Source organism: Saccoglossus kowalevskii, chromosome 11 (assembly GCF_978046115.1).
Source record: "Saccoglossus kowalevskii chromosome 11, keSacKowa6.1, whole genome shotgun sequence".
In the NCBI taxonomy this organism is placed as follows: domain Eukaryota; kingdom Metazoa; phylum Hemichordata; class Enteropneusta; family Harrimaniidae; genus Saccoglossus; species Saccoglossus kowalevskii.
Window position 1 is genome coordinate 19,604,411 of NC_140651.1, and position 23,659 is coordinate 19,628,069.

At 37.0% G+C, this 23,659-nt stretch overlaps 2 protein-coding genes across 2 annotated transcripts; both read left to right on the plus strand.

The window, feature by feature from the left end:
• Positions 1 to 2,648: 2,648 nt before the first annotated feature.
• Positions 2,649 to 7,297, plus strand: LOC100374138 (cytochrome P450 2U1-like). Its single transcript, XM_002738728.3, has 3 exons — positions 2,649 to 3,006; positions 5,193 to 6,149; positions 6,702 to 7,297. The coding sequence occupies exons 1-3, from the start codon at positions 2,649 to 2,651 to the stop codon at positions 6,884 to 6,886; spliced, it is 1,500 nt and encodes a 499-aa protein (XP_002738774.1). The 3' UTR covers positions 6,887 to 7,297.
• A 7,253-nt stretch (positions 7,298 to 14,550) lies between these two features.
• Positions 14,551 to 22,384, plus strand: LOC100374288 (cytochrome P450 2U1-like). The gene is made up of 4 exons (XM_002738729.3): positions 14,551 to 14,905; positions 17,029 to 17,985; positions 20,319 to 20,523; positions 22,297 to 22,384. Exons 1-4 carry the CDS (start codon positions 14,551 to 14,553, stop codon positions 22,319 to 22,321), a joined length of 1,542 nt encoding a protein of 513 aa, XP_002738775.2. The 3' UTR covers positions 22,322 to 22,384.
• The last annotated feature ends 1,275 nt before the right edge of the window (positions 22,385 to 23,659 follow it).

Below are 23,659 nucleotides of genomic sequence, written 5' to 3' on the forward strand. Positions count from 1 at the left end.
TGCGTGAAAGCGAACGTAAAAACAGGACAAACAAAGGTTATAGCGTCGTAGTCGCGTCAAACATCGCGCGGGATTCGACAAACGCGAAAGTATTTCGGGGGGCATTTCCATGCTTAATAATGTGCTGTCCACATTTGGTGATAGGCAATTTCGATTAAGTAAGGGTATTCGGAAGCAATATTTCTCTGTCGAAGATCGGCCGGTCAATGTAAGCTACGAAATAAAGAAATTCTAGTTCAAAATCAAATCGTTCGATTTTTGCGGCAGACGTTCGACGCGCGTCTTTCATGCATCTCGCGAGATCTCGCAATTGTACGGAAAATCACCAGTCTTCGCCCCATGCAAAATTTAGTGCCGCCGCCTCTATTTGATAAGAGGTAATTCCTTACACAAACATTGCTACGGCATATGCACTACAATATGCATCATGCATTCATTCATACATACACCCCCTATTTTGAGAATCTCGGGAAAACAAACAAAAAATACCCCCTTTTCTACGATTTTCTCGGGAAAATATTCCCGAGACAGATCGTCAAAAAGTACCCCCTTTCCCGAGAAAATGGGAACGCGCATGCGGCCCGCTATGGATGCTGAGTGGGGGGGGGGGGTTGTATGAATGTATATTAAAGTTCTGTAGGTCATTGCACTATCATAATCAAACTGATATATCACTGATTAACTTCCATCGATCGAAGCCCGGAGATGGTACTTACTGGCCCCATGCCTTAGTTATCAGGTACTGATCGCATCGCACCCCTGGAAGGTGCTGTTTATAGAATTATTATATGTCAGAGAGATTGTGAGTTCGACTTCAGAGGTCAGCTCGCCCATTCAGCAGTTAAAAATATGACATAATTGCCGGTCTCACGACATTAAGGTCGGCAATAAGGCGTTCAGTCGTTACACATTTTGTCATGTGCTGTCCCTGTCCCCAGTGCGCCATACAAATGCCGCTTTTTTAAAGATAAACCGTATCCAGGTGTTGTTTTTCAGAAAACAATCATATTCATATTCATGACTCGTTTTTTCATTACATACATTACCTCTATACTTAAAGTTGGCCTACCCAATAGTTAACGTTTCATACCAAAACTTTAAACCGACCTAGATCCTGATAGTACTCGAAAGATCCTATGCTATAATATATACCTTTCTTTGCGTTTCTCCGTGTTTGAAAATGCAATACATGTTTATCCACTGTAAACATGCGAATCTCACTCGAGTAAAGCAGGTATGCGGCCCGTATCTATCAACTCGTCTCGGGTCACCCAAAACAAACGTAATAGCGATAATCGAAGAATTCAAAATATGCGAGTGAAGTGGTTTTAAAATACCATACAAGCGTAACAAATCATTCAGATCTAGCGATATTTAAAAAACAGTAACACTGTCTCAAATTGAACAGTTTTAGCGACAGAAAGCTGATTGCGCGCATATTCTCTTACTTTTTTTTCCTGTTTTCCGACCCAAACACTTAATAACGATTTATAGCAAATTTCAAACATACAATTTTGTTTATAACATACATAATAAACATGCAATGTGTCCAACAACTTAAACACAGCGTTTGTCTCTCACTCGTACGAACACTCTCGGTGTTTTATCACTTTCGTTGAAGTCAGCACATACCCTCTTTCCGGTAAATTCATTGACATGATTGTCAGTATTAAGTAATATACACACAGTACACGTGATTTTGCCACTGCAATGTAATACTAGTACTTAATATAAAATTCAAAAAAGGGTGGAATTTCAGAGTTCACATTTATAGTACTGTTTAAAGGGACATGTCTCATTTACATGATGACCCGAACCAAGAACACGGTCAGAAACACAGAGTAACACTAAAAATTGGGTTATATAAATAAAACCAAAGTCATGAAATGAACCCACAAATCCTGTGTTTGTTTTTTTTTACTGAAACAAAACTTGTGTTAAAGAGCCGCCGTCGTCGCCACGCGTCGTGATCATCATGAGTCCCACGCGACGGATAAAACGCGTGTTATGTATTGTTTGTTTGCGCATAAACCCGAAGGCGCACTGTGTGTAGACTGCGGCGTTTTAAAACACCTTCGGATTCAGACTATTATTAGTCTGAGTTTCGGAGCAATAGTTTTAAGAAACTTAAAAAAACGCATATTCATTGTCTCACCGGCGAATAACTCTGTACAAAGGTGTTTAAACGCACAGAGTGACGATCGATGACATCTAAACACAGATTGCGGTCTGAAGGTCCCGGTAACCGTGACACATGCACGATAATAAATTTGAAAGTCATCACAACAGACGCCCTCACTTACGGCATTGTTCACACATCGAATATGCGAGGCATGGTTCATTATGTAGAGCACAGATCTAAAAAAAATAAAAGAATAAAATAATAAAAATATTTAAGTGTGAAAAAATTGTTTAATGGTTTGTCGCTATTCCAAAACTTTGATATGACCTGTTGACTACTTGGCCTGACGCCAGCTTTTACCTGGGTAACTAAGGTAACGAGTATCTATTTTTGCATGGTACGTTCTGCTACCACGTGGTTTGCTATATGACCGGCATACGATTAATTGTGGGTGTAAACAAACTATATAAAGGCATTGTATACACCGGGAAAACCTCAGAACTACAGCCAAAGCCTTACGGTCAAGATGATCACAACAGCACACATGTCATTGTTTTCAGTCACTCAGATACTCGTCGCAGCAGTGCTGTCTCTGCTGGCGTTCGTTGTTTACAAACATAGGCACAAGCGGTACATGCTTCCACCGGGGCCGATGGGGTTCCCCGTCGTCGGTTGCATCCCGTTGCTGGACAAGGCAGCTCCGTACAAGAGTATGACCGACCTGGGAAACAAGTACGGCGGCGTGTTCATGCTGCGGATGGGGACCCGCGATGTAGTGGTCTTACACGGCTATGACGCGATTAAAGAGGCATTTATCACAAAGTGTGATACTTTCAAGGGTAGACCGAGAATGGTGCTTTCCGATTTGATTGCAGGCGGTAGAGGTAAAGATTCCCTTAGTGTTCACTTGTAGAATGTTTTGCTTTTGTTTTTAGTAAATCCTGGGATTGTGTGTGATATATTTTCTATGGGAAATTGCCAGAAAAAATATTTTATATAAGTTTGTCATTTAAGCCTTTAAACTTATGCACAAACCCACATCGTGTATGGGACAAACCATAATTTAAGTTGAGGTACTCGGTTTAGATTGTTGGTGCAGATAACGAATTTCGTTTTTTTTTAAGTTGTGCTTGAGCACATGTTTTTTTTTTTATATTTGAACATGGGACTACAACTTCACGAGCTTCGATGTGATGAACCCACTAGTATACATGTTATTGAGCTCATTGTACGAAAAGGAGCTTCATTCCGTTTGTAGAACTTACCTAGCGCCTATTACAAGTACCTGGCGAACAAACGGATGTTTCTCGTGTTATTTTTGTCTAGTTGATTCTATTTTGCGTGTTTTGTACTTGCTATTAAATTGAATGTGAACATTTGAATGAACATAATTATCGAGATATGGGCTTATTCGCGACCAGTCGGTGTATTAACGTGTTTAACCTGGAAAACAAATTTGGTGGATGTAAAAGTGTTTTTCTACTATCAATATGAAACCGCACCGTTCCAATACAATGCGTGTAACTTTCTTTTTCATATTGAGCGCGATTGGAGTAAGTTTAAGTGCGAGACAATTTCTAGACGATCACCAAATGCAAAAAATCATTTTTGAAAGATCCTTGACCCAAATGCAAGAGTCAGTGATGTGTAAATGTACGTTGCAGAGTTTAACAATTGTAAACATAGACATGCTAAAAATAATTCACTTTCAATAGCAATCTCAGACGGTCTGCAAGAACTGTCTACATAACGCACAAAGACACGTTTTCAGTAGGTCATCTCACGGTCGAACTTGCAATCACAAATCACAAGTTCCGAGGCGGCCCCTGATCGCCAACATTGAGGAAAGATCCTTGACCTAAATGCAAGATTCAGCGAGGCGGTACGATGCAGTGTTTGGTAATTGTAGACACGCACAAACAGGCTAAAAATACTCCCCATTCATTAGCCATCTCAGGTAACGCACAAAGGTATATTTTCAGTGTGTCATCGCTGTAGCGCATAATTACAGGTTGTTGTGTTTCAGAAATGTATCGTATTATATTTTTTTTAAAGTTGGGATTGAAAATATTTGTGCACACGCGTATTGTAACCGATCCTAACTCAATAAAAATCTTTGAAATTCACTCACAAATGAACTCAAATTATCAAAAATCTAATTTATCAGAGCTTAGGCAATCTGAAATCGAACAAAACGAAACACGCCTAAATTCATGTTTTGAATTTGTTCACAGGGGCTACGACGATCTTGTTTAAATGTTCCCATCCTCCTTATACTTCCAGTCCCTAATAGAATGCTATTTATATCACCAACGTTGTGGATTTGAATCCTTGATTGTAAAAAACAAATAACATTGGCCAAATGCCAATCTTAACCGTACAAGTGTGGAATCCATCAACTTACTAGTACCGAGTAATCGTATTACATCTTTAACACTTCAACTGTGAAGGTGACCTTTCCTTTCTGTACACATGTGGAGGGTAAAGACACTTTTAACGGGAGCATACTGACCCTGGTAACGTTTCGTAGAATTGTCACATGATTTATTCGAGGCATTGATTGTACATAAATGATGTACCTCTGCAAGCCAGAGTACATCCAGTGTGTTGTTGACCTGTTAATCAAACCACATTGTGCAAATCTTACTTCTCTTATTTGTTGGTGTGCATTATTTGTGCCACTGTGGAACCATGTACATAAACAATCTGGAACTACTAGTGTCAGATGCTGGGTGTTTACATAGAAAACAATTCCAGAATAGAAATTATTGACCAATTTCGTCACCCTAAGAATTCAGTAAATACTGGATATATGTCCAATATGACGAGAATTCTGTGAACGTTATTCATAATATGCCTTAAATTGTACGTGATTTAATCTTGGAAAGAACAATCGACAATCGCCAAAACTGGGATGGAGTGTCTTCAATTTTGACAACTTTAAACTATATACATAAGGTTCATGGTATTAAAGAAATATCAGCATTTTGGTTCAAGAAAAATCAAATAATTTAATACATAATTATATACATAAGGTTAACTCGACGATTATCCTTATTTTTTCTTTTAGGTATTGTATTTTCTACTCATAATGAAAATTACAGAGAACAGAGAAACTTTGCTGTATCAGCCCTAAAAAGCTTTGGATGGGGTTCATCTGCATTCGAAGTTAAAGTTATGAGAGAAGTCAACGGACTAATTGAGGCAGTGCAGAAGTTTGAAGGCAAACCATTCGATCCATTTCACTATGTAAGGAACTCAGTCTGCAATATCATCTTTTCAATCATCTTTGGTCGACGATTTCGTCACGATGACCAAGACTTCCGTAACCTCTTAACAATCCATTATCGCAATATGAGACTGTGTGGGGCAGCCTCTGCTGTCAACTTCATACCAATTCTACAGTACTTGCCATTCGGCAATTTCAAGCGAGTCCTGAAGAACCACATCTATCTCCGGACCTGTCAGATAGAGATGATAGAGAAGCACAGACAAACGCACAATCCAACTGATATACGTGACTTTCTCGACCTATACATACAAGAGATTGAAATGCGGGAAAAAAAGGGCCAAGCATCTTCTTTTGATTATGACAACATTCGACGAGTTGCCAACGATCTCTTTACAGTGGGCACTGAAACAACAGCAACCACGATACTCTGGTCTTTGCTGTACATGATAACATACCCGAATATACAGAAACGAATTCAGAAAGAACTGTTTGATGTCCTCGGTGACAGACTCCCAACAATTGATGACAAGCCAAAGCTGCCCTTCGTTGAGGCAACAATCATGGAAGTCCAGAGGAGTGCTAGTGTGTTGCCGTTGACCATGCCACACTGCGCAATGGAAGACACTGAACTGTACGGCTACCACATACCAAAAGACACTATGGTCATGGCTAACCTTTGGTCTGTCCTGCATGATCCTAAGCACTGGGAAAACCCAGAAGAATTCAGACCAGAGAGATTTTTGAACGAAAACGGTGAAGTTGAAAAACCGGAGATGTTTATTCCCTTTAGTACCGGTAAGTACATTTCTTGATTAGAAGTACTTGCTTTAATACGAAGTAACTCAATTTAACTATCTGTGACAACCATGGTTTGATTCAACTTGTCACTTTTTATGAACTTTTCATTATGAGTCTGTGTCACTGTGTAATGATTGGACATTGACAGGGATATCTAAAAACATCTTATTCAAACACTTCGTATAAAAAAAGCTCTGTCTGAAAATGTGTTTGTCTGATTTAAGAACAGACATTATTCTCATGAGATCATGGGCAAGGACGCTGATAACATGATCACAGACACATAGTCAAATACAATTCAACGCCAAAGTCAACAAAGCCGTCTGGAAATCTTTGAACCATGTATTATAACGTATATTACTGCACAGTTCGTGATGAACTTCACTATTTACCTAAACTATAAATATCTCACTATTCTTCAAAGTCAACAGCAGTCAGACGTTGCATATTCTGTAATGTATACTTGATGTGTTATCACAATGTGTGAACATGCCCAAATAATTTAGCCAAAATAATGCGTATCTTTGAAATATGTCTTCACTATTATAGGTGCTCGAATGTGCTTAGGTGACCAGACAGCGAAGATGGAACTGTTTCTGTTCTTCGCATGCCTAATGCAGACGTTCAGCTTCACTCGACCAGAGGGGACATCGCCACCAACTCTGGTAGGGAAGACGGGCATCACCTTGAGTCCACAGCCATTTGAAGTATGTGCCCATCCCAGAGTACGATAGACAGATTGGACAACTCCCGTAAGGGTTATATTGGTTTTGAAAAAGACACGACAAAATCATTTAAACTTGATTGCAACGTTATATATATATATTATCCTATTATGAAACGAACAAAATATGTTTTAAATATATATATGTTTTTTACTTGACAGCGTAAATAGTTTTCAAACAAATTTGATGTCAGGTATACCATATCATGGAAGCAGTGAACGAATAATTCACAATGTGGTGTACATTGATTGTAGTTTGCCATAACATCAGGTAATATGTATTCAAAATATCTGTTTCTGTTTCTAACCAAGAAAGGTATCTTATCTACTAAATTTCTCCGTCAAGTGGCAGATATGGTTTACCAAATTGATATGCATTACAAAGTCCCTGGTTATGCTACTGATAATAAATATATGAGTGTACACCCTGGGAAGTTATCTTGTTTATCAAGGAGTCTCTACCCCCACCCAATTGCGGGTAATAAATCGTCGACACAAAAAATTTGAAGTACATCGATATGCCAAGAATGTAGTTAGCTGGTGAATTGGGACTATAAATTGTTCAAGTGCAGTCATAAGTTATTTATTACAAAAATAGTAGTTGCGATCTCCTAAATTAAGTAATAAATTGGGCTTGACGGAGCAGTGCATGAATAATAACAACAACAACAAGTGTGGTCTTGGGTGAAAACGAAACAGTGTTACTGACAAAGAGAAAACCATGCTACCTGTCAAACACAAATATTGTTTAAAGGGCGGCAATCGTCGCGCCACATCCTGTTCGATATGGAACTCATAGCGACGTATACAACGCGTGTAAAATACATTGTTTATTTACATGAAATTCGAACACGCGCTGCGCGACGACCACGCGCCTTAAGAAATCGCTACAGAGAAAAGCTACAGAGCATGATGTGAATGACAATAAATATCAACCACATTCGCGTGACATGCTATACATGCATACATAGACAAAGGATGGTTTAATAATGTATATCGTTATATAAAGTCTCATGCGAACTATATTTTTTTCCTTTCCGAGGATACGTTAACGCACAAACGTTTTTGTTTTTGTTTTTTATGTAAGTTTGGGACATCAGTTTCAGAAGCTAAATTTGACTATTGTAAATTTGAAATATTATGAATGCATACTTTTAAAGTAAATATGTGATGTTGTTATTAAAACGCAATACTATTAACCCAATGGAAATGTACACTCTTTGCTGTGTTTGAAATCTGTTTGACAGATGTATCTTCGCATGACTATGCCAGGGACACCGATAAAGATCCACGCACGTGACCCGGCAATTACTGAATACTGTCGCTATTGTACGGCAACCGAGGTGGCTCACAACATGGCATTTTATAAAGCTATTTTTACAATTCATTTTTATTTATAATTCCCTTTTAATAACCATTTTCGGTTCTGAAATCGATTTTTGTTTCTAATATCTGTTTTCATTTAAAAAGAACAATTGTTTAAATCCGTTTTCATTTTCAAAATCCGTTTTCATTTTCAAAATCCATTTTTGATTTAAAAATCCATTTTCCTTTTTTAAAATCCATTTTCGTTTTCAAAATCCATTTTCATTTTTAAAATCCTTTTTCATTTTCAAAATTCATTTTTGATTTAAAAATCCATTTTCTTTTTTTAAAATCCTTTTTCATTTTCAAAATTCATTTTTGATTTAAAAATCCATTTTCCTTTTTTAAAATCCTTTTTCATTTTCAAAATTCATTTCAGATTTAAAAATCCATTTTCTTTTTTTAAATCTATTTTCGTTTTCAAAATCCATTTTTCATTTTTAAAATCCATTTTTGTTTTTAAAATTCATATTTGATTTCAAAATCTATTTTTGTTTTTAAAACCCATTTTTGTTTTCAAAATCCATTTTCATTTTTAAAATCCATTTTCTTTTTTTAAATCCATTTTCATTTTTAAAATCTATCGTTTTTTAAATCCGTTTTTGTTTTTCCTAATCCGTTTTTATTTTTAAAATCCATTCTCATGTTTTTGTTGACATTTGAAGTATAGGTATATAAGTATTTTTCACGTTGAAGCAAATTTTCCATCAGAATTTACATAAAAATCACTGTTGTTCCCCGCCTATCGCTTTAACTTTAACTGTTTTTAATTGTTTTTACTAAGATTCTCATTTCGATTCGATTTGTGTTTTGTATACCATTTCAACTTGACCTGATTTTTTTTTTATTTCCACCAGTGACGTTTCCATGGTAAGGCTTTTTTACGTAAGTTATTCTTCAGACTATAACTTTAGCCGTGGTTCCGTGGCGATTTTAGTTCATAAAGGGTTTTTGGCTTCATAGGTTGGCTTACATTTTGACGTCAAATGCATTTGTGGTCAGGCTTGTCCGCCGACGACGTTGCCTTGTTTTCCGACAATACCCTACCGGTACAAAACGCAGCAAAACCACGGCTATAACTTATTCTAATCAACTTTGGAGCTCTCGTTGTATCAGCTGTAACGTTGATACTCAGATTATAACAAGTTACAGCTGTGGGTCTGCTGTGTTATCGTACCGGATAAGGTACTGTCGGTATACAAGGCAGCGCCATCGGTGTATGTACAGGCATACGACACCACAGCGTAAGCCGACAGATGAAGATAAGAACCCCCTATGGAACCACGGCCAAATAGGGTATAGTCTGAAGAAGAAGAACTTACGTAAATAAGCTTTACCATAGAATCGTTACCGGTGGAAATAAAAAATCCGGAATCAGAGTTACAATTCCTAGTCACGTCATATGGGGTTAGAGGGCGAGGTCACAGGTCAAAAAGTGAAAATGAAAATGGTTTTGAAAATGAAAATGGAATTTGAAAACGAAAATGGATTTTAAAAATGAAAATGAATTTTAAAAACGAAAATGGAATTTTGAAAATGAAAATGGAATTTGAAAACGAAAATGCATTTTGAAAATGAAAATGGAATTTGAAAACGAAAATGAATTTTGAAAATGAAAATGGATTTAAACAATTGGATTTTAAAATAAAAACAGAACCCAGAAACGAAAGTGGGTTTTAAAAATTGATTCCAGGACCGAAAATGGTGTTTAAAAAAGGATTAACAAGTAAAAATTCGTTCTCAAAATGTAAATAAATTGTAAAAATGGTTTTATAAAATGCCATGTTGTAAGCCACCTCGGTTGCCGTACTGTTGCCGCTTAAAAGAGGCAAGGTGGGTATTTTCGAGCGTGGTAAAATCATTGTGTCATATATTGCAACCGGATGTGAAAGTTATTACATATTCTAAAACAAATATTGCAAGCATAGCCGTACTGACATGTATGAGCTACCTGTACACATACTAGTAGGTAAAGCAGGGAGCCATGCGCACGTAGTACATTGGCAAGTTCACGGCCTCACAATTCAGGTTCATGTCACGACGACTTGGTTTTAACACAATACATCAATTCACCGTTTTAAATGAACGGTTGTTTGTAAACAAATAGCAACCTTGCTTGACACGAGTTCTTGAGCCCGATTGGAATGTAACAAGTAGGGATTGCTCGCCCAGTCGCGATAACCTTTCCACTAGTCCCGATATATCATTGATCATCTAAAGTATATTATGTAGTTAAACACATGCGTGATCAACATTGCCACGGGAGCACTTGTCATGTAATAGACAACATTTTAAAGATAACTGTTAACACTGACGTCAGTAAAGGCATATCTGTTTTAAATTAATTATAAACCTAAACGACAGCTACACATTGTACGAGCCCATGCAGTGGCATTTACTGTTATATATGGGCGTTTTAGGACGTTCCAATTCAAGCAAGAGTACTTCTCGTAAAGAAATAAGGTGTGTATCATTCGGAGTTGAATGAGACTGATTTCAAGTGATAACTGTTATGTTCACTATCGTCACAACGAACTCGTTTCCTTCATCATAAATTTCAAACTCGATTAGAGAGGATTCTATTGGCCGATTGAATAAATTTAAACGTTTTCAAATGGCGATATGCTCGCTGATTGGTTGGTTGGATTCAGCTGCTATAAAAATGCATTATGAAGGAATGGGTTTATTTTTCCGATATTACAGAGAAGTGAGTGTTTTTACTGCAGTATTTATTCATATTTTTTGTCTAGCTCGCCCATTTGGGATGTTTATATAAATACTGGATGGACATAGCATGTTATTACTTACGTTGAACTACACAGATAAAACATCGCTGTATTGCATGTTCTCATTAACATGGCTGCAATGCCACCCGGGCATTGAAAGCCACGGGCGGCTGAACGACACATAACAAAGTTCAAGGTTTTGTAAGGTCATGATCATGTCAGAAGTTCATTGTGTACATATAACATTAACATAGTGCATCGACTCACAGTAGTATTAGGGTCGTAGCTTGTAAACAACAACCTGTTGAATAACCCCGCATTCTTGGATCACACGAGTGCTTGAGGCCGACTGTAAATTTTACGGGATGTCAAGACAGATTCGCACGCCTTATCGTGATAACCTTTCTACGAGTGTCCGGGCAATATATTTTTGATCATTTAAAGAACGCTACTTGCACAAACACTGCAATTATTGCAGTTTGACATTTATTGTATATTAAGCGAGATCATAATGTTTGAAAAAATACGAGAACGAACTTATTAGTTTAATTATAGAGGGACGCCCCGTTCCAAAACACCGTCCACGAATGAACAGCTCTCTCCATGTTATTTGGGGACACACGCAAATGTTCTCAATTGACTTAAGCGTTCATGGTTCGTTGTTGAAATGAACACCGAGTAGAAATTTTAGAGAAAAGCAAGAAGACTGTTTGAATTGAGAACCACTAAACACAAGGCAATTTAAACTCCCTCTCAATCACCACAGCGTGAAAAGCCCAATCCTCAATCACCAAGAGTTAAAACTAGCCAATCAACTATTACCACAATTTGAATAGCCCAATCAGCAATCACCGAGAATTGAAACTAGGCAATCAACTGTCACCACAATTTGAAGAGCCTGGTCAGCAATTATCAATAATTGAAACTAGCCAATCACCTGTCACCAAGAATTGAATGTAGCCAATCACCTACCACCACAATTGAAGAGTCCAATCAGCAATCAACAAGAGTTCAAACTAGCCAATCACCAATCACCACAATTCGAAGAAGCCCAATGACACTAAATTAAATGAAACCAGTCACCAGAAGTTCATTATGTTTAATCAACATACTAATAAACACGCATTCAGTATACTCGCAATACAGTTACATATATACGTAGTCTGTTAACCACAGTGTTTTTACTAAACTTGGAATTTCATGCTATAATAAATCAGCAAAAAAATCTTCAACATAAAAGAAAATATTGTCATCAACTGGCAGCTAATATGTGAACAGATTCTGGAAGAGTGTACCCGCCTTATACTATTCATCCATCTTCCAATTTCTGCCTGTAGTTTCCTCGTGTGCGCGATTGGCTTTATTTGTAGTTTACGCATACATTTAAATGGATCTGTTATGCAAAATAAATCACAGGTGTTCGCATTTGATTGGTGCTCTACTCTTCATCACGAGAGAGATACGAGCCAACTTGTAATACGTGTCGATTGTTTGTTATTTATTAACTCCAAACTTACAGAAGTCAATTTTGAAATATACAGCAATTCCGCACAATTCTTTCAGCTAAAAAGCTCTGACGTCAAATCAAATGGCCTGGCTAACGCGACTGATAATTCAGTGTTTCCCACTCCTATATTAATTTGTATCCTAAATGTCAGTTTCATCTAGCAGCAGGAAAGGTATGCGTGTTCAAAATCTCGTTTCTTGCGATTCGCTCCGCTATCATTTGTGTATGTTATGTGGTCATTCTGTAAAAAAAAAACTCCTGGCTCACCGTTACCATGGCAACAGCAATGAAAATGATTTTTGAATACGTTCCTACAAATCTTGGAGTAGAAACTACGGACATATCTCATTCTCATGCAGTGTTAGTGTAGCTCAGAATTACTATTTTTCATATCTTTTTGCATTGCTGAGAAATTTAACCTCGAAGTCGGGGGAGCTTTTCGCCGGGAACGGCATATTAACTTTTCTCTGATTTGAGGGGAGCTGGGCCAAACTTTACAGGCACGTTACACCTGTAGTTCTGACCTACTGTTGTCATTTCAACACCCGACAAAATATTTCTTTTAACAGAGCGGGTCGCTAATCAGCATACCGGTTTGTGAAAATAAACTTGTTTAATGAAAAAATCAACTTCATGTAACAAGAAATTAAACATGCTATGATGAGTAATACATTCTTTGAAAAGAATAACAATATGGGATGATTATGTTAGCTCCAAATTCTGCCCACGCTATCAGCTATTTTACTACTTGCATGTATATAATAATACCAAATATTTTTTGTTTGCCTTTGTTACATTAGTAATTATATATATTTATTATTTCGGATAATCGACAATATAATAATGACGAATTTCATTGGCTTAGAATGTTCCACTCAAGGAAACGGGCCAATGGGACAGTTCGTCTCAGTCTTGCAGCGATTATTGACTCACATTCACTGCCACTTTCATGCAAGTGATCGCTGGTGGCGTTGTTAATGACGTTTTTTCGTGATAATTTGGAATCTTGGGAATGAGTACAAATAACGAATAACGTGGAATTGAACTGCTTAATAACGCATCACCTGTAATTCAGGTTGTGCAATAACGCGCTACGCGGAAATACGAAATAACGTATTAATAACACATCACAAATGAATTTAACGACGAAATACAAATCACCGGAAACATGTACACTGCCTTAGCTATTCTCGCCCGAACGCCATCAATGCCTGCTTCTATACTCCTCCCTCAATCAATGTATTTGTTGGTGTCTGCCAAGGTCGTACAAGGTCGTAGTGTTCATTACCCTTTCGACAACAATCTTTGGAGTCGATTTGACAGATGTGCAATAGAGCACGGTTTTCTGGACCACATGCAATCGTTTTTCAGTCCGATTCAATTTAACAATTTTTGAAAACCTAATAATGGAGAGTCATATTTTGCTTCACGGTCATTCCCAAAATAATCTACTGACGGTATTGTGTGTGTGTGTGAAAAGAAACTTTCATGGGTCAATAGCTATCGTGTGGCCATAGGGACAGTCTCAATTTATCACAATTTTTCAACAATCGTTCTGTTATCGTTTATTTAATATCGAATTCTTTCTTCGTGTGCATTCCTTATTAATTTACTACGAAATTGTGACAATTTTTTCTCATCCGTATGCAGCAATTATACGCGTCAAATAAGCTCTCATACCTGATACAAACCGGAGTGACTCGTTGTCACACAACACAATTCTTTGAATTTCCCTAATTATCTAAAAAAATACATTTCAAACTGGAATAACATATGAAACAGATTGTCAAATATTTTAATGTTTTAAATTCATCAGTTGAAAACGACTTTATACTCGTTACTTTAAAATATGAAAACAAATCTCTTATTTTGATTTTGGAGCGACCCTAAAACTCACTGGGTACCTGCTATTTGCTTCCTTGGTTTACGGTCACAGAGTTCAGTTTCGAACACGTGATCGTGCGAATTCATAACACAAGTTACTCTATAAATCTTTAAAGGAATTTCTTGAGACGGGACCATCGGCCGTTGTGCTGCTACGCAACATTCAACGCTGGAAACATCGTGAACGGGATCATGGATTTGTCAATGTTAACAGCTACGCAGATAATTGTCACCGCTATGGTGTGTCTCTTGGCGTTCGTTTTTCACAAACGCACACACAAGAGGTCAGGGAAGAACCCATTACCGCCGGGACCAATTGGGTTTCCAGTTGTCGGATACATTCCATTCCTGGACAAGGAAGCTCCGTACAAGAGTATGACGGACTTGGGAACCAAGTACGGAGACGTGTTCATGCTGCAAATGGGAAGTCGTAACGTGGTGGTCTTACTCAGCTACGAAGCTATTAAAGAGGCATTCATAACGAAAGGCGATTCGTTTAATGGCAGGCCCCGAATGGTACTTTCTGACCTATTTTCAGCAGGCAGGGGTATGATTTCTATATTTATTTAACTGGTTTGGTAAATGTAATACAGTTGTAGAGTCTGTTTACCGAGGAGGCTGTCCAGGCAAACCTGCAGCATTAAATACACCTAGATAGCATGCGCATAAAGCACGAACTATATATCATTACTGCTAACAGCAATTATTAGTCCCCGTTCGGACGCAGTCCGAAAACGGGGACTTATGTTTTGACCTCCGTGCGTGCGTGCGTGCGTCTGTACGTGCGTGCGTCCGGACCTGTATCTTAGAAATGCCTGGACCAATCACAATCAAACTTCACACATACATCATACATGATATCATACATATGCACGTCAATTTGTTTCACGATCTGATTCAAGATGGCCGAATGGCGGCCATTTTTATGCTAAAAATCATCGAAATCAAGCATTTCCCGGCTGTTTACAGATGGATTTTGTTCAAACCTTGTATATACGTTTGACATTATAGGACCTTGATGAACATCATTTTATTTTACGATCTGATTCAAAATGGCCGAATGGCGGCCATTTTTGTGCTAAAAAATCATAAAAATCAAGCATTTCTCGGCTGTTTACAGATGGATTTTGTTCAAACTTGATATATACATTAGACATTATGGAACCTTGATGCAAATAATTTTGTTTTTCAGATAACATTCAAAATGGCCGACTGACGGCCATTATGTTTTAATGAATGGGCTTCTAGACCCACATTTCCAACTTGTTTTGACTGATTATGTTCAAATTTTAAATATTCATAATACATCATGTCATAGATAAACAGATATATTGGTTTGATGATCCTATTCAAAATGGCCGAATGGTTGTCATTTTTGTGCTAAAAAATCATCAAATATCAAGCATTTCTGGCATTTATGGGTGGATTTCGTTCAAACTTGGTACATACATTAGACATTACGGGTTCCTGATGCACGTCATTTTATTTTTCAGATCAGACTCAAAATGGCTGTCTGGTGGCCATTTTGTTTTAATGAATGGGTTTCCAGACCCATATGTCTGCCTTGTTTTGACTGATTATGTTCAAATTTTTAATATTCATTATACATCATGTCACAGATATACGAATATATTGGTTTGACGATCTTTTTCAAAGTGGCCTAATGGTCGTTATTTTTTTGCTAAAAACGTTGTTTTATTTTTAGATCGGATTCTGAATGGCTGACCAGTGGCCATTTTGTTTTAATGAATGGGCTTCTAGAGCCATATCTCTGACATGCTTTGACTGATTATGTTCAAATTTTATATATTCATTATACATATATTCATAATGGCTGATTTTGTTTTAATTAATGCTGTTCCAGAGCAATATCTCTCAATACTCATTTGACGATCAGATACAAATGTCAATCATTTAAATGTTAAACAATCATCACATTCCTGACATGTTTATATTCCAGCTATATTACTATAAACAAAACTTTATATCTTAAATTTGATAACTAACGGGGACTGTGCCATGCATGGCTTGTTCGACTATTGACTTGACATCCACACAATGGGAGATTCTAGGTCAGTGACCTTCAATTTCCGTGGAGAGTGACCAACTATTCTAACGTCATTGAAATTACTCGGGCAACTAAAATCCAAGCATCGTGTTCGCATTTCGAGTCAAAATTCAATCTGTGTAAAGATGACGATGAAGCCTAAATTTTAATGCAAATATATATTGATGTGTATGTTATGCCAAGGCACAGTGGTCACTCAAATGTCTTTCGTGAACACACTTGTAAGAATTTTTTTCTATATTTCGCAACGGCTTATGTTTCTCAATAAGTGGTTGTTTCAGTAATAATGTAACTCACCAGAACGTACACATATATTGACATAGTAGAATTATAAAAAATTGACCCAATGAAACAAATACCTAAATGATATAAATACATATTGTTAGATAAATACAGTTCTTTAGATAAATGCACAACGTATAATGTATGAGCTATTTAAATGTAAAACTCCCTCACCAATGAAGAACTGAAATTTTAAAACATAAACTCGTATGCACTTTTTGATAACTTGTTTTTGTATTATTTGCAGTTTTTTCGGTAAATTCTCATCTCCTTCATTACTACTATTATTATCAATATTGTTGTCATTATTGTTGTTGCAGGTATTGTTTTCTCCACATTCAACGAAGCTTACAAGGAGCAGCGTAACTTCGCCGTTTCTGGTCTCAAACGTTTTGGGTGGGGTTCTTCGGCATTTGAAGTTAACATAATTCGGGAAGTGAATGGTTTGATCGAGACGTTCCAACATTTGAAAGGCAAACCTTTTGATCCATTCCACTACGTCAGGAACTCAGTGTCTAACATCATATGTTCCCTCATCTTTGGTAGGCGTTTTCATCCCGATGACCGAGACTTCCGTAACCTTCTAACCACTCACTACCGTAACATGAAGTACAGTGGGTCTGCCGCTGCTGTTAACTTCTTGCCAATTTTGCAGTATCTCCCATTCGGTAATTACAAGAGGGTTTTAGAGAACCACATGTACCTCCGCGATTGCCAGACAGCGATGATTGACAAGCATAGACAAACGCACAACCCAAATGATATACGTGACTTTCTCGACCTGTATATACACGAGATCGATACCCGGCACCAGAAGGGTCAGTCATCTTCTTTTGATTATGACAACATCCGCCGAGTTGCCAACGAACTTTTCACACTAGGCACTGAAACAACATCAACCACGATACTCTGGTCTTTGCTGTACATGATAACATACCCGGATATACAGAGACGAGTTCAGAAAGAACTATTTGATGTCCTCGGTGACAGACTCCCAACAATTGATGACAAACCCAAGTTGCCTTACGTTGAAGCAACCATCCTGGAAGTTCAACGAAGTGCTTGTGTCGTGCCATTGACTGTGCCTCACTGTGCAATGGAAGACACACAACTGCATGGTTACCACATCCCCAAAGACACCGTCATCATGGCTAACCTGTGGTCAGTCCTGCATGATCCTAAACACTGGCACAACCCCGATGAATTCAGACCAGACAGATTCTTGAATGATAAAGGGGAAATTGAAAAACCGGAAACCTTTATTCCCTTTAGTACTGGTAAGCTTATTTTATTTTATAGAATTTGCAAGAGAATACAGATAGAGTTTAGCATACTAGAGTTTAGCATTTATATTTTTAACCATTTCAATGTGAGAAATTTGCCGTATTCTCACTTTTTAAATAAAAATACGTTTCTGCCAGGTGACAATTTCAGACATTGAATTTCAATGTTTTTGATTAGGTGCAAATTGCAAGAGTCTCTAAAGTGGATTATGCTATGTATACCATATTCCATGTATAGATGACGTAGCGATGTAACCATCCACCAGCATAATTACAATGTGGCTACTCAATGCGTTATCACAACGTAAATCAGGTTCGGTTGATCGCAAGACCCCCGATTGAGTCTGTGGTTGTGGAAGGGTGAAGGCCGGCCTCTATTTGTCGTTCAACCCCAGGTTCAGTTCAATCAATCATAGGTCCGTGGCTACAACGTCTACAGTATTATATCTTTAACTTATGCTGAACTCGTACCCTTTCATCTGGCATTGTGTAGTATATGACCAATATCTTTATACGTAAAATAACTAGTTCTATCTAGAAATGCGCCTGTCGAGTTATGACCGACAGCTCTTATCACACCAATGCTCATTAATCATAATGGTTCAATAGCAAACGTGATTTGTACAGCTTGGTACAGACATTAAGTTCACTTCAAGTTGGCCACCAGTCACTAAATAGCAAAACACGTTTTTCGTTGTGTATATAATCATGCTGTATTATACAATGTTCATAGGCGCAAAAACTGGCTTCAACAATCCGTATTAAACGTAACCTTAATTTGAAGATTTGCTTGAGATTTATCAGCAATTCACTTGAAAAGAATCGTTGTAGCACTTTCAAATATGCGATTACGATTAAGTATATGCGATCCCATCGTGTGTAACAGTAGTTTATACCTGCATGTATGGATTCACTGTCGCATGAAAAAACAGAATAGAGTTAACATTTCGAAGAAAAATCAATTTTGGAACATAATATATAATACGAATGAACACAAAAATCATTGATCATCACGACTGTGATTTGAGCGTTTAAGTTCAATGTCACCATAGCTGTGCTTATTTTTAGTCTCAACTGCGGGATTTTAAACGATATTTACTCCGTGACCATAACAACTATTATCCACAACGGCCGAATCCTGCCTTCTTCGGTGGGAGGGCGGTAATGCTAATGAACTCAAAAACTTGTGTTTATAATTACTATAAAATCTTGCACCGTTTAAGTATGTACTAGAGATTATTAGCATACCGATACACGCGGTCTTGACTGTTGCTGAACCGGTCCAGCCACACTAATTTTTATGTGATATGACCTTTAGAAACAGACACAAAGTCAAACACAAAAGTTAACCCAGACGTCTGGTATGCTTATCAACCTCAACGCTGTATATTGATTAAACATGTCTGGTGTACATGTATCGTAACAACCAAAGTTCATGTAGAAGTCGGAGTGCATATGCAACCAAGATCCGACAAATCTGTCGAGTCTACTGAATAATTTGGGGACTGGTTTAACGTATGGCTTCGTTGTTCTTGATTGAACGTTTTTAAACGGAAATGTTACAAGTTTACATGTATTGTTGATTATCTTACGGTATATGACGTTATGATTGCGTGCGGAACACGTGCGAGTTCAATTGCTTGCTTCTGATCTGAATAAGTATTCGTATCATGCGTTGTTAATATTTGTAACGATAAAGGCTTTCCGTTTTCGATAATGTGAAATTCTTTTGTTTTTTTGTTAGAAAAAAAACCTTGTAAAAACTGATTTTGACAAGATAATTCAAAAATTTATATTAACAATAATTCATAACAAATTGTAATTCCCTGTGCACCCATAAATATTTTTCATAATTACCGATTACACAAGAATATTACAGAAAAAAACATAATTAGCCACATTCTCTACATATGTCTTGAATTGTGACTGAAAGAAGATGAATGAAATTTAAAACTAGTGCATATAGTGTGTTCAACAACTCATGTATGAACAATAACTATAACAAATATGATTTTACTTGGTAAAAAAATACTGTATTTTCTGCCTAAAAACGAAAGAATTTCACAATGTCGAAAACGGAAAGTCTTTATCGCAGTGTTCCTTAGCATGGAATAGTACTAATCATGTTAGCCTCGCGGCATTGGGATTGTGGCTTCGGGCGCGCTGTCAATCATTGATACACCTTTGTCACGCAGTAGTAAAGAAATCTACACCTAACACTGTAAACTCAAACACCACTGTATCTTGAGAGGGCGGCACATACTCTACGCTATATCTAATTATTTCCCAGTTTACATAATCGTATTATATTTATCTTCGTTATATAGGTGCCCGGATGTGCTTGGGTGACCAGACAGCGAAGATGGAGTTGTTTCTCTTCTTCTCCTGTCTCATGCAGAAATTCAGCTTCAGCCACCCCGAAGGGACTCCGTATCCAAGTTTGGTAGGGAAGACTGGAATCACTCGTAGCCCTAAATCTTTCGAAGTGTGCGCCGTTGATAGGGAGACGCAAGATTCGGAGACTGATAACGCGTAATTAATATAATAATAACTTATTTCTTTACCCGTAATTGTTACACATATAAATACTTACAAACACTGTTGTAATGAAAATTGTCATGGGTGAAAAGAACCTGAAATAGGTACAGAGCTAATCGAGTCAGATCCCTTATACAGGTTTTTATAAAATTAGCTATTATAGTGACAGTAGACACTGAAATAGCAGAACAATAAAGAAACAAAGAAAAAAAAGACATATCAAGTTTTACCTATACTAATAATATGTAAAATATATAAATAATGACTTCAAATATTCTGACAATAGCTTTTCTTTTATTTTAATTTTGAAAATTCGTATATTTTCCATTCTCAGTGTCTGAGTAGGGTAGCCTGACGAGATCGCATGCGTTGCGCCCTCTGCGGTGCTCCAAGTGAGGTTTGATGCCATTCGGCCGGCGAGGGCCTACTCACGCCTACATGTCACGCTATGCAACGGGTAGACAGTTCCATAACTTTGGATCTTAATGTACCAACCGTTGTGTTCATTTTTGGGATTGAGATATAATTTCTGTTTTGTTGTCTAGTATTATGATTCAACTATTATATGTAGATGCCCACAAGGGGTATGTAAATACATTATTTGAGGAATGTAACAAAGTATATATAAACAAACTGTATATTACAACCAAAACGATAATATTTGAAGAGGAATGGCTTTGAAAATAATTTCGAAATCACAGCTGTTCGACATTGTGTATATATTTTAAATATCAACAACCATTATTAGATACACACTGATATTATCAGATATACGCGAGACGACTAAATCATGAGATAAGTATCTGTGTATTTTTATTTCATGTAGCATCGATTTTAATATTATTATAACCAAATGAAAAGACAAGACGATGGGGGCATTTAGATATTTTTCAATGGACGCACTGAAAAGGGGGGCATCATCGTTCACTACATTAACTGTACTTATCGAATTATTTCTGAAGTATACTCTGGAAATGTTGATATTTTTTTTTATATATTCTTTGAATGATGTGTATGTTTACCTGTATATTGTAACATAGTACATGATAAGTAAACCAGGTTCAATCGCTGAGTGAATAATCTGTGTGTGTGGTTTATGCGCCGATCGTGGCAATGTGGCTTCAGGAAATAATTTCAGGGACGAATACAAAATTCAGCAGAGTATTAGTTGTACATGAATTAGTAATTGTTTTTAATTATCACACTTATATTATCGCCAAACACTAAGTGAAATTTATTGTTGATTTTTTTTTTTTTACTTTTTACTTGTCTACAGCGACCCGAGGAAGTGTTATATTCCAAATGTATACACCACGCATCTTCCTTTACAACAAACTTTAAATATTTGTTTTAATTATTTCGTAAAAGGGAAAGCAACCCTCGATGGTATTTAACCAGTTTAACTGTATTCTAGTTTTTCCGTGTGACCTGTGATCACACATAACAGTGGTGTATCTTTGAATGTACGTATGGCCGGTAACCTTTAGTATTTTCATAAATAAAGATACATATTTTGTTTCAACAATATGACAGAGATGCACAATGCGTTTTTACACAAAATTTAGCATAAATGCGTTTAATTTGGAATGCTACCACTAGGTGGCGCTGTTCGTGAAAATGTATTGAAATTCCACATATATTCTTTCCATGTTGTCGACATACTGTAGATCGAATGCACCATGACAACAATGAAGTGATTAACCAGGTATGGCTAGTACACATCCATATTACATAGACGAGAAATGAAAATACGTTTTTTTTTTCTAGATTTGTTACTGGTATTAAACAATGAATGACTAATCAACCGTACACAGACAATATGAACATTGCATATAACCATCTTCATCACAAGAGGGCGCTGCAGAGACGCCGCTACAGTACGACAAAGCTCATGAAAATATGTACTAATGTAGCTATCTTATATAGCTGGTGGCTGAAGATGTGTCTGCCTAATTAATATATGAATTTCTATAAAAAAAAAAAAAACATGTTTATCGGCGATGCCTTGTCTTGCCTGTTTACATACATCTTGTTTCAGGTGTTACCGTGAACATAATGATTGACATGGCTCAGTTTGATGATGATAATCCGAGAAAATGTTGTCTATAATTAGCCTGAAATAATCTATCACGGCATGTTGACCAATTTCACATCATGTAGCTGACTATTTTAAATCAAATTCTTTAAATGACTGTAAAATTGAAATAAAAACCTGTCAACTGCCAGTGAGCTCAGAAAACAAGATCAATGTTATTGACATATCTCTGGCTAACAGCACCAGATAATGGTGTATTATGGGAACCATCCATTAAACGATACTAAAGGGAAATATTACACACCATCAGGGAACTTGTGACAGTGAGCTTGATTGAGGTTGAGCATGCGAGTTGGTGAAAACAAGCACAATGCTGCCTCACCACTCTCGAATGTCGCAATAAAAAGTATTACATCACTGCATGTGCCAAAAATTGGGGACCAAAGAAAACCAGACTCTTAATATTAGAGAGATTACTTGGTGATGACGGTACAGTGTAATATATTAAGAATGACAATGATACTAGGGAGTCTTTAGTTTGTTAGAGTATGTAATATATTAAGAATGACAATGATGCTTGTCTGTAGTTTTTGGTAGTATGGTGCAGTCTGAAATAAAGTTTGGATGTGTTGTGCAGTAGTCTGTTTTTATTGGCTCACAAACATTACACACATGATAACAAGAGGCATATTTTATGAGACAGTTTTACTGAGACATACATCTCATGGACAGTGAAACATAATTATCATTCATCTAAATGTGTGTGCACATTGCATTTGATGTGAATTTCAGTTTATTTTCAAAAACCCAGGTGTGGCTATATAAATTCCTCTGTGCATTTACGTACCAGGTTGAGTGACAGATTTAAATTTAATTTGCATAATTAATTTCTACCTTATATATGTCCTGTGTCAATTAATCAAGTGAAACAATTCTAAAAGTGAAAATTTTGATTGAATCATACTATGGAATTATTAAAATCATGATGAAATACTCTTCTGTGCACTGTAATGGAAACAGAAATTGTCCTTAAAGAGGCAAGTACATCTCCGATGTAAATGTGTGCTATCACAACGGCCTGCAGTTTAACATTAC